Source organism: Pogona vitticeps, chromosome 4 (assembly GCF_051106095.1).
Source record: "Pogona vitticeps strain Pit_001003342236 chromosome 4, PviZW2.1, whole genome shotgun sequence".
Lineage (NCBI taxonomy): Eukaryota > Metazoa > Chordata > Lepidosauria > Squamata > Agamidae > Pogona > Pogona vitticeps.
Genome location: NC_135786.1, coordinates 23,691,167 through 23,705,405, shown reverse-complemented (window position 1 = coordinate 23,705,405; position 14,239 = coordinate 23,691,167). Strand labels below are relative to the sequence as shown.

The 14,239-nt window shown below is 37.1% G+C and overlaps 1 protein-coding gene across 17 annotated transcripts in view; it reads left to right on the top strand.

Annotated features, from left to right (window-relative positions):
• NCOA3 (nuclear receptor coactivator 3) overlaps positions 1-14,239 on the top strand; it is a 126,004-nt gene that overhangs the window by 92,241 nt on the left and 19,524 nt on the right. For all 17 annotated transcript variants that reach the window (XM_072996882.2, XM_078392664.1, XM_072996883.2 and 14 more), the window contains 10 exons: positions 1,067-1,255; positions 1,422-1,523; positions 2,463-2,600; positions 3,422-3,569; positions 5,938-6,320; positions 7,060-7,913; positions 10,767-10,905; positions 11,835-12,029; positions 12,515-12,751; positions 13,569-13,695. In XM_072996882.2, the coding sequence (XP_072852983.2) occupies positions 1,067-1,255; positions 1,422-1,523; positions 2,463-2,600; positions 3,422-3,569; positions 5,938-6,320; positions 7,060-7,913; positions 10,767-10,905; positions 11,835-12,029; positions 12,515-12,751; positions 13,569-13,695 (2,512 nt within the window). The remainder of the gene's footprint in view (positions 1-1,066; positions 1,256-1,421; positions 1,524-2,462; positions 2,601-3,421; positions 3,570-5,937; positions 6,321-7,059; positions 7,914-10,766; positions 10,906-11,834; positions 12,030-12,514; positions 12,752-13,568; positions 13,696-14,239) is intronic.

Genomic DNA, 14,239 nt, shown 5'->3' with positions numbered 1-14,239 from the left:
ACAGTGACTAGAAATAACTACTTATGAAAGGTAAAGTTGAAAAGCAAGGTTGCATTTGAATATTAATACAAAAATCATTACTACAGAAGAATTACGTAACTTTTTATGCTAAAAATAGAAAAATCAAAATTATTAAAGATTTTCTAAGTCTTGGTTTTGTCATCAATTTGAATGGAGAATCTGAAACTTGGAAAAGTATGGAGCAGCTTGGAAAGATCGTTGAGTGTAAGGATGTGTTGTTAGAAATTAGGACCAAGATCATATTTCCCAATTTATTTATTTATTTATTTATTTTATTTTATTTTATTTTATTTTATTTAACTTATATGCCGCCCACACTACCCGAAGGTCTCTGGGCGGCTTACAGCATTTAAAATACAATAAAAAGGCAAAATAAAAGGGCAAAATAATTACTATGTATAAATGTGAAAGCTGACAGAACAAAAACAACTCATTTGAAATGTGGTCCTTTATAGATACTGTGATCTGCCAGAAAGACAAAATAGGTAGGTTCTAGATCAAAGCAAGCCTAAACTCTCAGTAAAAACTAAAACTGAGTCTATGTACTTTGTGCATATGAGAAGACAAGGAAGGACAATAATGCTTGGAAGAACTGAAGATAGAAGAAGGATGCTTGAACATGAAATGAATGGACTCCATAAAGGAAGTTACATGTTTTATTCAGAAAGCCCTGAGGAAGACTGTAATGACAAGACCTTTTGGAGATAATTTATTCATAGGGTTACTTAACTCATAGTGGCTTGATGCCACATAGCCTCCAAAGATGTGCACTAATTTCAAAGTTTCCAGTTCTGAAAATTCAGAAAGATCCTCTCTTTTTGCCCCCTTCGATAGTATGCTGTACATTTCTGATGCATGAGATCCATATGTGAGATCAGAACTTATCTTTATAATTTATCCACATCCTAAATTCTGTTCTTGTTAACAAATTCCGCAGATTATCTGTGGAATTTTTTCAAAGCAAATGTATGATTGCTGTTATTTATTATTTAAAAGACCTCTTCTGCCCAAGTTGTGACAATATATTAAATCTTTGTAATTTTAGTAAATGGAGTTTCTTGGACCAATGAAACACCCCGACAGAAGAGCCATACATTTAATTGTCGTATGATGGTAAAAACAGTACATGAACTTCTGGAAGATGTAGGTGGCCAGCAGGATACGCATCACAGATATGAAACCATGCAGTGTTTTGCTTTATCACAGCCAAGAGCTATGTTGGAGGAAGGTGAAGGTAATAGAAAGTTGCTTTGCCATTGTTGAGTTTAATTTATTATGTGAAATTTAATCTACACTGTGGTGAGCGGTGGTTTTTATTTCTCCTAATGCCATAATAGTCTTTAAATGTCAGAATATATTTTAAAACTAATGAGTTATAATCAATAATTATTTAATTGCAGATTTGCAGTCCTGTATGATATGCGTAGCACGTCGTATCTCAACTGTGGAAAGAGTATTTTCACCAAACACAGAGAGTTTTGTTACTAGGCATGATCTTTCAGGTGAGAAGTATGCTTAAAGAACTCATGAAATGTATTTTCAATGCTCAAATCCTGTTGTGAGAAATTACCCCATATAAGACTGATGATGTCACTAGCTGCACCAATTTTTCAGAAATAAAATTGTTTTGATTCCCTTGCAAAGGTTGCAAGGCTTTCATGATACCCTTTTCATTGTGGAGAAGATATGGGGGACTATAGGATGAGCGGAGTCTTTAATTTACAAAAATTGTGACCATCAGGATGCTTTATTTTTTAAAAAAGAAATTAACACACACACACCAGGTTTCAGTGGCTCACAGTGCTTTCCCCGTGACAAAAGAGATCCCTCAGGAGCCTTGGAATGTGGGGATGGGGGAATCAGTTTTTTTTTGTTTCAAAAAAGTTGCAGTTAATGGCTTTGTCAGACATATGCAATGTGAGTTACAGAACAGGGTTTCAGCCTAATCATGTTATGAATTCTTCCTCTAGGTCTCTGAGCTGGCCACATGATTAGGGTCTGTGTACATTCCATTTATACATAAACACTAGACTTTATATTGGCAAGTGGACATAGAGGGATATAGTAGAGAAACAATAGTTCATGCTTTCTTTTCTGTGTTCATCATACCAGAAGAATATTGCTGAGTATTCATAATTTCAAAAGAGAAGGGAGAAAATAAATAAATAAATAAATAAATAAATAAATAAATAAATAAATAAATAAATAAATAAATAAATAAATAAATAAATAAAAGAATTATCTGAGAAAAATAATTTATTTTACAAATAAAGTTACAGGCCGGTACTGAAGAACACCAATTCAGTAAATAAGTAACAATAAATTCATTAGATTATTTCAATAAATGTCAAGGACATTATAAAATACAGGTACTATTTTAGTCCCTAATTTGTAAGTTTGTGTGTTTCTATAGTTTTCAAATTTATTATTATGATCAACAGGTAAACTTGTTAACATAGACACAAACTCATTAAGATCCATGAGACCTGGATTTGAAGACACAATCCGTCGTTGTATTCAAAGATTTTTATGTCAGAATGAAGGACAGCCCTGGTCAAACAAACGTCACTATCAAGAAGGTAACAACTCAAATTCCAAGAAGCTAGATTTCCTTCTAAATTGTTTCGCCCTTCCTTTCACATCTAGGATCAATTTAAAATAAAGATAGTGAATATTTCTGTTATAAATGTGTTTATAATAAAAATGGAATTCTAGAAAGCACCTGTTTATGACAGACTAACTATGTATCTCCCATGGCTGAATAAGTGATGTATAACTAATGAAGACATGGTAACACGATTACTGGCTTGTTTTGTGTGCAAATATATATTTTTCTTTATTTAATTTAAATATGCCATGTTGCTCCTTCAACTAGCCTCTTCTTTTTTAGAAAAGGCAAGTGAGTGGAGCAAATTGGGTCACTTTTCCTTTGTGAGACTGTATAATTAGCAGGTTAGTTAGTTCTTGCCATATGTGTGAATTCAGTATTGTCGTGCTGGTTAATTTCTTCATAACGTATGGTTATTTTTTTATAAGTGCTTGAAAACACTTGGAATAAAGTCTAAGTTTTACCTGTAGTTAGAGAAGTTGGTTATTTAAAAGCACATGCTCTTTTAAGACTCATTGACATCCTAACTGCATTTGTAAGAACAAAGCAGAACACATATGAAGATAAAATATACATACACCCTTCAACGTGAATTTGGCTGCTTTTTTCCTTTGTTTTGTTTTTTGGTAGGGAAGTTTTGAGTTTTAAAAAGTCCTTATGCTTTAGCTTCTCAAGTGAGTTTTTTTTTAAAGATACTGATGTTGTAGTATCAGTTTTATATTGTTCTGGTTTCTGTGATAGGAAATATAAACAGATTGTTGCTCAGTTAATAGCATCTGTTCTTCCTTACAGCTTATATACAGGGGCATGCTGAAACGCCACTCTATCGGTTTTCCTTAGCAGATGGAACAGTAGTTACAGCACAAACGAAAAGTAAATTATTCCGAAACCCAGTTACCAATGATCATCATGGTTTTATCTCCACTCACTTTCTTCAAAGGTGAAATCAATAATCTATAATAAGTTTCAAAAGTTCATGTTTTTATTAAACATTTAAAGGGCAATGTGTGGGCAATTCAAAGCATTGTTTCAGTTAAACAGTGAATTTCTGTTCTCTCAGGCATTGTAGGGAAATGCATACAATTGCCATATTGCAGTATCTTCCTATAGTAAGCTTAAAATTCCATACATATAATCTGGTGTGTATCTCCCCCCCCCCCACTTACCTGGAGAAGGATAAGGCATATTATCTCAAGATATATAGCACATTTGTTAAAACTTACATGGGAATGCCTTTCACTAAGACTCTTAACCCTTTAGTTAGATTTTTTTGGCCCTAACCTTGTATTACCTCCTTTAGGTTGGATAGGTATGGGATCCTTTTTCAGCGTCTAAGACCCTAGGAGTTGCACAAACCCTGGAAATTGAAATCAATAGAATCCAGAAGTCTAGTTTTGGATTTACAGCAAAGCAGGGTGCAAACGGGCTTTCAGGAGCAGTAATGGCAATCTCTTTACCCTTCAGATTATTTTTTAGTATAGAAAGGCAAGGGCTGTGAATTCACATGTAGTCTTCATTGATAGTTGAGAAAAACAAGGGAAGCAACACTTTCTGCCTCTATCTTGTACATAGAAGGTTGAATGTATAGAAAATTGCAACTTTCTGAGAATCATTTGAGCTTACTGATTTTTCTATATTGTTTTAATAAATATGCATAAATAACACTTGTGGGTAGATAGTAAGTTTTGCAGTTTTCATCTGCTGCTTTCACCACAAATGACTTTCCTCAATAGAGTTGATCTGAGAGGTACTAAATTACCAAATGCCATTCAAAGTGCCTCCTGATAGAAGACCTCCAGACTCCTCACTCTATCTTATTGTCTTTCTGGAATTAAGTTTTACTCCTAGTAGTTGGGGCCTATGTAGAGAGGTCTAGTAGATTAACATTTGTGCTTTAAATGGCTGTTGGTGGATGGAAAGGGTAAAGCAATGGCTAAGAAAGGGTTTTAGATTTCACAGTGGGTTTCTGTTGCTGAATTGTAGCAAATATTACACTAGCAAAGCCGCCTAGAGTGGCCTTTTAGGCCAGATGGGCGGGGTATAAATCAAATCAAATAAATAAATAAATAAAAGAACATGAAGAGTTTTTCTACAAAAGTTGTACAAGAAGTTAGGAGAACAACTTTGCTCCTCAATGCTGTTAATATTAATACAGTGGTGCCTCGCATAGCGAGGTTAATCCGTTCCGGATTAACCTTCGCTATAGCGAAACATCGCTAAACGGAATAAAAAAAGCCATAGAAACGCATTGAACTTCGTTCAATGCGTTCCTATGGCTTGAAAACTCACCGTTCAGCGATGTTTCTTCATAGCGCCGCCATTTTCGCGCCCTCGTTAAGCGAGGGCAGGGCGCGAAAATGCGGCGCGGACCTTCCGGCGGCCATTTTGGAACCGCCGATCAGCTGTTCTCCCCGGCTTCGTTATGCGAAGATCGCTAAGCGAATCGCTTAGCGATCTTCGCAAAGCGAAAAAACCCCATAGGGGCCATCGCTGAGCGAATGCTCCAGCGATGGCCCAGAGTGCCTCGTTAAGCGATTTCATCGCTCAGCGAGGCACTCGTTAAGCGAGGCACCACTGTATTTTATTTTTGCTTGTTCTCTTTGGTTTTTGTTTGTTTGTTTTTGGTCATATGTACTGTTATGTGGGGTTTGTGGGATTTTTAAGTTTAAACTTATAAAACACCTGGAATAGTGCATGCACTAATGGGTGATCAAACAATCAGTCAATCAGATAGATAGTTAGACAGACAGTGCAAACAATATCTAATCTAATGAGGAATACAGCACTCCTCACTTAATGACCTACCTGTTTAATGACCGCTCAGACTTGCGACACTTATGAGCCTTGTACATTCTTGAGTCTTCACCATGCACCTTAACATCACGTGATTTATTACTCCTGTATTGCTCCTCATCGACCAATTCACTTAATGACCTAGTGGTAGGAATGGACCTCAGTCATTAAGTGAGGAGTGCTTGTAATAATTTTTTCCACAGTTATGGAATGACTTGTGCAAGCACTGTTGAGGTGCTTGGTTTGACATTTGCACAAGGATCAAAAGAGGTTTTTAGCAAGTAGAGGAAGCTTAGCATTATCAGAATGACCATTGTTAGATACAACCCCAAATCAGCTACTAAGTAAAGAACGTATATGAGGCTGCTCATTATGTTATGATGTTATAGGCATGGATACTGGCATTCATTAATTTCCTAAAAGAAAGTATAAGAAGATTGTTTAATGTGTTATTGTTAATACTTGCACACTGATTGCTGGAACTTTGTATATTTATGTATGTGGATAAATTTCAGAGACCAAAATGGATATCGTCTAAATCCTGGTACAGCGGGGCAGAATATCAGAGCAACTTCCAATGGGACTGCAAATTCAGGTGGCAATGTTATAAACATGTTGCCTGGGCAAAACATAGCTTTGCAGAACAGGAACTATGGTATGGGTGATCCAAACTTAATGAGTCATATGAGCGGTGCTAGATATGGTGGCCCTGGAAACATGGGATCAGTGAACTCTGGTCAAGGACTGCAGTCTTCTTATCAAAGTACCTATGGATTAAATATAAGCAGCCCGCCTCATGGCAGCCCAGGATTAAATTCCAGTCAACAGAATTTAATGATATCCCCCAGGAATCGTGGGAGTCCAAAAGTGAATTTACACCAGTTTTCTCCTGCAGCAGGTAATAATGTACCTTTTGATGACTTGACCATTTTTCTTTTTCTTTTTAAAAAGAATCTGTATAAGATGATACACATTTGGCAATGAATTAGCATTTATTAGTTATTGTGGGTGGGGGTTCTATCAGTGTGGGAGGCTAAACTCCCATCCTGCAGCTGTTTGATGACTTTGGGATTCCCCAGCTTGATGTAATTGGGTCTCTAGTCCAAGTGCTAGGTAGAGGCTTGCCACCTGGTGCTTTGGCCTGAAACTGGTATTTAAATATTTTAAATGTTTAAATGTTCAATTGTTTTATGTCTGTTATTATGTTTTATTATGCTAGTATTGTTTTTTTATATTCATGCTGATGCTTTGGTTTAATGTTTGACCTTTTGCTTATTGTTTACTGTCTTATGTTGTGTATCACCCAGAATGCCATGACCTCTGGTTAGATGGACAGTATATAAATCAATCAAACAAATAAAAAATTAATAATTTTTACTGTCCTTCCCACTACTTTTCAGCTATTATGTTATAGAAGCCTTATAGCATGAATAAAGAAACAATATAAAAGAACACAATACAATCAGACACGCCATGCCTGCCATCAGAACATTATGAAAAATAGCATTATTCAGGATATATGGGCCATAATTCTTCATTTTACTCTGCTTTTGAAAGTATCTAATAGTCTTTTTCGAAATACATAGCATTTCACTGAAAAAATTCTAAATGGTAATAAGGTTGCTATTTTCCTGTAGGTGTGCACTCGCCAATGGGACCTGCCAATAATACTAGCAACAGCAGTTTTTCAAGCAGCTCACTGAGTGCTCTTCAGGCCATTAGTGATGGAGTTGGAACTTCACTTCTGTCTACGCTTTCTTCACCAGGTCCCAAACTGGACAGTTCTCCAAGTATGAATCTTTCTCAACAAAGTAAAGTGGGAAACCAGGACTCAAAAAGCCCTCCTGGCATGTTTTGTGAACAAGTGGAAAGTTCTCAGTGTCAGTCAAACAGCAGGGATTCTCTTACCAACAAGGATAGCAAAGAGGAGAGCCTTGAGAATTCTGATCAGAGAGGACCAGCTGAAAGCAAAGGGCATAAAAAGCTTCTTCAGTTACTAACTTGTTCTTCAGATGATCGAGGACATTCAACACTGTCAAATTCTCCCTTAGATTCTAGTTGCAAAGAGCCCTCTCCCAATGCTACAAGCCCTTCATCAGGTGTCTCCTCTTCTACATCTGGTGGGGTGTCTTCATCAAATATGCAAGAAAAGCATAGGATTTTGCATAAATTGCTACGGAATGGTAATTCTCCAGCAGAAGTAGCGAAAATCACAGCTGAAGCAACTGGCAAAGATACATACCAGGACAGTAGTAATGTTTCCTGTGGAGAAGGAGTTGTGAAACAGGAACAAATGAGTCCTAAAAAGAAAGAGAACCATGCTTTGCTTAGATACTTGCTTGACAAAGGTGATGGAAAAGACCTACTTTCAAAAGATATTAAACCTAAGGTAGAAAATGTAGATGATAAGATGGGACAGTGCTGTAATTCTGCCATTCCTACTTCAAGTCAAGAAAAGGAGATGAAAATAAAAGCAGAACCCACTGAAGAGGTAAGTGTCCCAGTGTAAAGTAGAAAGATACTGTACAAGCTTTCGCTTAAAAAAAAACACACCCTTCTTTTTCAAATAATGAAACAGTGGTGGTCATTGAGAATGCTCTCGACATGATATATCTTGATTTCAGCAAAGCTTTTGACAAAGTACCCCATGATATTCTGATTAGCAAGCTAATTATGTGTGACCTGGATAGAACAACTATCATACATAGTTGGTTACAGAATCATACTCAGAGAGTGCTTGTCATTAGCTCCTTCTCAAACTGGGAGGAAGCAACAAGGAGGGGTGGGTGCAACAGGATTTACTCTTGAGCCTGGTCCTGTTCAACATTTTTATGAATGACTTGGATGAGGAGGTGCAGGGAATATCAAATCTGCAGATGACACAAAATTGGGTGGAATAGCTAATACTCTAAATCAGTGGTCCCCAACCTTTTCCAAACCACAGACTGGTTGGGGGGGCAGGGCCTGTGCAGGGCACCCTATGTGTAGGTGGCCGTGTGTTTGGAGAGTGTGTGCGGGGGGCATGAGATCTGTCTCCATGGCCCGGTCCTGCCAAGGTCACGGCCTGGTACCGGGCCACGGACCAGGGGTTGGGAAACCCTGCTCTAGGAGACAGAAATAAAACTAAAAAAGAGTCTTGATAGGCTTGAGCAGCAAGCTGAAAAGAAAAGAATGAAATTTAACAGGAATAAGAACAAAGTTCTACACGTAGGGTCAAAAACCCACATTGTTACAAGATGGGGGATACTTGGTTCAGTAATTCTATGAGTGAGAAGGATCTTGGAATTATTGTAGATCACAAGCTGAATAGCAAATACCATTTGAAGCTGCATTAACAGTAGTATAGCCTCAAATCCTGTGAAGTACTAGTTCAGCATTGGGTAAGCCTCATTGTGAGTATTGTATCCAGTTCTGGACACCACACTTTAAAAAGGATGCTGACAAACTGGAATGATTTCAGAGGATAGCAACAAGAATGATCAGGTACTGGAAACTAATCCCTATGAGGAAAGGTGAAAGAACTGGCATGCTTAGCTTTGACAAAATAAGACTAAAGGGAGATATGAGAGCACTCTTCAGATACTTGAAAGATTGGTCGTTGTGGGTTTTTCGGGCTTCTTGGCTGTGTTCTGAAAGATTGTCATACAGAGGAGCAGCAGGATCTGTTATCATGCATCCCAAAGTGCAGGAAATGTAATAATGGGCTCAATATATGTGAAGCCAGATTTCAGTTGCGTATCAGGGAGTACTTCCTACCTGATAGAGCAATATGACAAATGAACTAATTATTTGAGAAATGGTGAGTGCTTTAATGCTGGAGGAATTAAAGAGAAAATTAGATGACCATTTGTCAGGTATGTTTTGATGTGAATTCCTAATTGAGCAGGAACCTGGACTCTGGTCTTACATGCTCCGTCCAACTCCATTATTCTATAATTCTTTGTACTGTTAGAGGGGTGTGTGGGGGGCGGGGGGAAGTTCTGAAAAAATAAAGTTACCTGACCCCCAAAATAACAATATATCAAATGCTTTTAAAGCTATGTTTAAAGAAGTTTTATGTCTGGAGAATTTAATTCTTTAGCTATTAACATTGCAACATGACTATTCTTACTTTGTTTTTAAATGTTGTATGCACATGTCATAGTAGGAGTTACTCCTGGAAAGCATTACTTCCTGAAAGAGAAACAATGGAATGATTTCTTAAAGAACATATCTTTAGGCGTCTTCATTTTATAGATTTTTAAAATAATTTTGTTAGAAGATCAACCTATTTTTAAAACACCATATGACAAATTAGGTATATGGTTTTCAGTGGTTCCAAAAAGGAAATTGTCTGATCAGCATTGCATACCTAGGGTGATAACTAGTGCTGTCACTGAAGCTGCAGAAGTAGCTTCTGTGAGCAATAGCAAGAGATGGAAAATACTACATCCCTTATGCAAAACAAAGTTGGAACTTAATATATGTTTGGGCCCAGGGACAGATCTGAAGATAGGGCAAAATGATTGATGGACTTTGTTTTTCCTCTTTCGCTTTCAATGCTCTGGAAACTTGGGAAATTTGGGATGCAATGAGGTCTGAATCTCTGTCCTCAAAGGGGGTGGGGTTTGGGTTTTTTTCCCTTTTTTGTTCTCATTTCTTTTTCTTTTTTCCTATTTTAATTTATATTGCATATCTGTTTTTAGTTGATAAAATTAATAAAAATGCTTAAAAAAAAAGACAAACGAGGGCCAGACAACTTCCCCTTGACTTGCATAATTAAACAATAGCTAGGTAGGGTGTTCTAGGAACTGTAGTTCAACCCTGATGGAGAACTGGCAGAAATGGACATTTTGACAGATGCACTAAATGGCAGAACAACAACTGGAGGAAAACAAATGGGAACTGCTTTACACCTGGATTGAATCTACATTGACTTAATTAGAAAAGATTAGATCAGTATTGTGTTAGAATAGGATGAGATGAAACAAATTGTATATACTGTAATAAACCTCTGATTGGAACAAAAAAAGAAAAAGAAAATACTACATCCCTCCTGCACCTCCACATACTTAAAAACTATTTTGGAAGGCTAGAAAAAACCCAGGGCATGTTTGTGGCCCTGGAGAGGGCTGCTGAAGGAAAGGAGGGGTCAAAAATGCTGGCCCTAATATATTCAGATACATTTTCTGAAATATTCCTTGTCTAAATTGAGCACATTGAACGTAAGCACATGAATAAAGAATACAGAAACTTTCAAAGTCATAATATTTTAGGGATTATATCCACTTTTACATTCCTGAGTGTAAGGAATTCCTGACTGACTGGATGAAATTAAATTGTAAACCTTTGTTTTTCTTTTCAGATGAGTAGAGATCTGGTGGATAATTTAGATGCAATCTTAGGTGACCTAACTAGCTCAGATTTTTGTGGAAATCCTGTATCTACAAATGGAAGTAATATGGGGAATAAGCAACCCTTATGCCAAGGAAGTACACCACTGGGTAAAGACTTTGCTTGGACTAGATCTAATTTTTTGCTTAACATTAATGGCATTGTTAAATGCATATTTAAACTATATTTCTTGAGAAGTGATGCTTAGTCCTTTAAATTAGTATTGCTTATTGTAATTACTATAAACTGTAATTATCTTGCACACATTCTTCACAGGTTGTGAACTTTAGAAAAATATAAGCTTTAATTTTTTTGTAATGCGCACAAACACACACACACACACACACAAATCGTCAAAGTTGTCAGCTTTGATGAGTAAACCAATGAACCCCACTAAGTTGTTTGTAGTGTGTTAGGTCCAATGTATTCGCGAAGGCTTTCACGGCCGGGATCTAATGGTTGTTGTGCGTTTTTCGGGCTCTTTGGCCGTGTTCTGAAGGTTGTTCTTCCTAACGTTTCGCCAGTCTCTGTGGCCGGCATCTTCAGAGGACAACACTCTGTGCTCTGGTGTAGTTGGCTTGGGCACTCCCACTCCCAAGCCAACTACACCAGAGCACACTCCCAAGCCATTCCCAAGCCAACTACACCAGAGCACAGAGTGCTGTCCTCTGAAGATGCCAGCCACAGAGACTGGCGAAATGTTAGGAAGAACAACCTTCAGAACACGGCCAAAGAGCCCGAAAAACCCACAACAACTGTTAGGTCCAATGTTTATCTTTTATGCTGTTTCTGGAAATTCTGAATTGAATCATGATACACTCAAATAGATGTATGTTTATAGAACACTTTGTGCTCTAAAAAGGTACACCACTTTGGATTTATGGAAATATAATTGTATTTCTGTTATCGTTCCCTAGTTCCCAGCAGCAATATTTGTTTAGGATTGGGTTATGTTATTTTCCTGTTGGTTTTTAACTTAACAAGGAGCTACTATTATTTTTAGGCTTAAAGTGACAATTGTATCTAATTTTTTTAACAGGTATGAGAAGTCCTCAATCTGTGCAGACCACTCGTCCTCCTTTCAGCAGAGCCATATCTTTAGACAGCCCTATATCAATGGGTTCAGGCACACCAGCAAAGAATATCAGTGCTTTGTCCATATTACAGAAGCAAAACATGATGGGTGGCAGTCCAAGAATGATTGAAAACCAGGAAAACTTTGGTGCTAATATGGGTTTGTCAATTTGATTTCGATTTTTTCTTCTCTGTTTTCTTTTTTACATTTAACAATACCACAGTCTTTTGATAGGTACAGGAAGAATGGCTAGAATTGTATTTTGCTAACTTTGGCTGAGATCATTTGATCCAATTCACACATAAGCCTAAAAGGTTTACTATAGCTTAGATTTGATGTCTGAAAACAAAGGCTATTTTGCAGTCATTTAGCATTTGTGAATTGGATGCAATATTTTGAAATAGAGATTTGCAAACTGCCATTTGCATCAGCTATTAGTCTAGTGTGAAAAACTGTCAAATTTTAGACAAGCTGTTCCTTTCTACCTCTAGATGCCATTATATTTAGGGTTTTTGAGCTCTGAGCAGGTAGGAAATGGAAGCATATATACACCTCACACATAGAGACTTGTGTTTTTGAACATTCAAACTGTGGCTTTCATTTTAAAGTATGGTTGAATGTTCTGGTAAATGTGTTTTTTGCAGGGGGATCCAACAGAAATATGCCTGTGGGTCAGCACTCAGCAGGTGATTGGAGTGTACAAAGCCCAAAAATGAGCAGGATGGAACCTACACCTTCTGGTTCAATGATAAGGCCAGGAGTAGATTGTACCTCTTCTCTTTCTCGATCTTCAGTTGGTGGGTCCATGCCTGGTTTGCCCATGAGATCAAATAGCATGCCTGGCACCAGATCCATGCTCCAACAGCAGATGATTCATCCAAGTAAGTTAATGGTTATTTACTGAAACCACCATTTCTATTATAAACATTGTAGGCAGCAGAAATTCCTCAAGTGTATTGGCCAGCAATGGGTAGTTTCATGATTCTACATGTAGTGAGCTGCAGCTAGTTATGTACAGCTGATGATAAAGTATGGGCTGATAAAGTATTAATGACTTTGACAAAGCTTCAAATTCAAAACTTAGCAGTGAAAGTACTTTTTCCATTTCCTAATCTGAAAAATATGTTGTCATAATGATCTATCCTTGTACAGTGCTTTTTAAAGAAATAAGGTAGTGCTTCAGAAAATCTTGAAGTATTATCAATAAATATTCATTGAGGCACTTAGGAGTATTCATTGAGATTATTTTAGTGGTTGTTCAGTGTCTAACTCTTCTGCAAATGAATATGTGGATCTAAAGATCAATCAGTTAAATCCTGATGATCAACAGTTGTAACTAATTTAGAATATTATTGTTATTAGACTAAATAATTTAATCTATCTGCTTACTCTGTCACTGCTGTTGAGTTCACTGTGGGAGAATCTTGGTGCTTCCTCCAAGTGATGACATCGAAAGTTGAAGTGCCCAACTTCTAAAATCCTTGTGGACACCTGTTAGGGCACAGTCTCATGCTAGTCTTTATCAGTTATTAGTAAGAGTTCAGGCCAATTTATTTAATGCTAAAATAGATGTATAATGGTTTTGTTGTCATTTTTATCTTTTAAAATGTTACTGATCCTTTTTGAATGTACTGATTTTTGAATACTGCCTTCTGCTGTTGAGTGGCTAAAAATTAATTGCAAAACATTATTTTATAGGACCAAATGAGATTAATATTAGTATGGGAGGAAATCCTTATGGACATCCAGGCCCATCTAACCAGCCAAACACATGGCCTGATAATGTGCTACCCATGGAACAAGGTTCTCGAGGTTCACAAAACAGGTAATATGAGGTTCATGGAGTGCTACTTAACTTAACTGTATCTATTCCTGCCCCTCATGGTCAAATATTATCAGAACATTTTGAGGAATCAGAAAAACACTCAAATTCAGACCATCTCAAATCATTCAAGACTCAAATACATTGTAAAATTGCCACACAATAAATACTTTCTAGTATATTTCATTCTGTGAAGTATTGGACAGAAAGCTGGGGGTACTTATGTTCTTTTCTTTTTAAAGAACTATCGTATAAGAAAACAAACTGAAGTGTATTTTGGGTTAACATTTCAGTGGCTTCGTTTGGTAAGTTGACCTAGAGTAGGCTAGGCTCTTGAATCAGCAGAGATTTGGTAAGGCAACGCCTCTGTAAGTTCCATTGATTCAAATATGCCTACTCTAGTTGTGACTTAGGTTGCGACTACAGTAGGCCATTCAGTTTTGAGATCTTGCTCACTAGCTAAATAACATTGAATGTATTTCCATGTTGTTGTTGTTGTATGTGGTGAGGAAGTTGAGCCTTCCTTTTATTGAATAGTGGAAGCTAT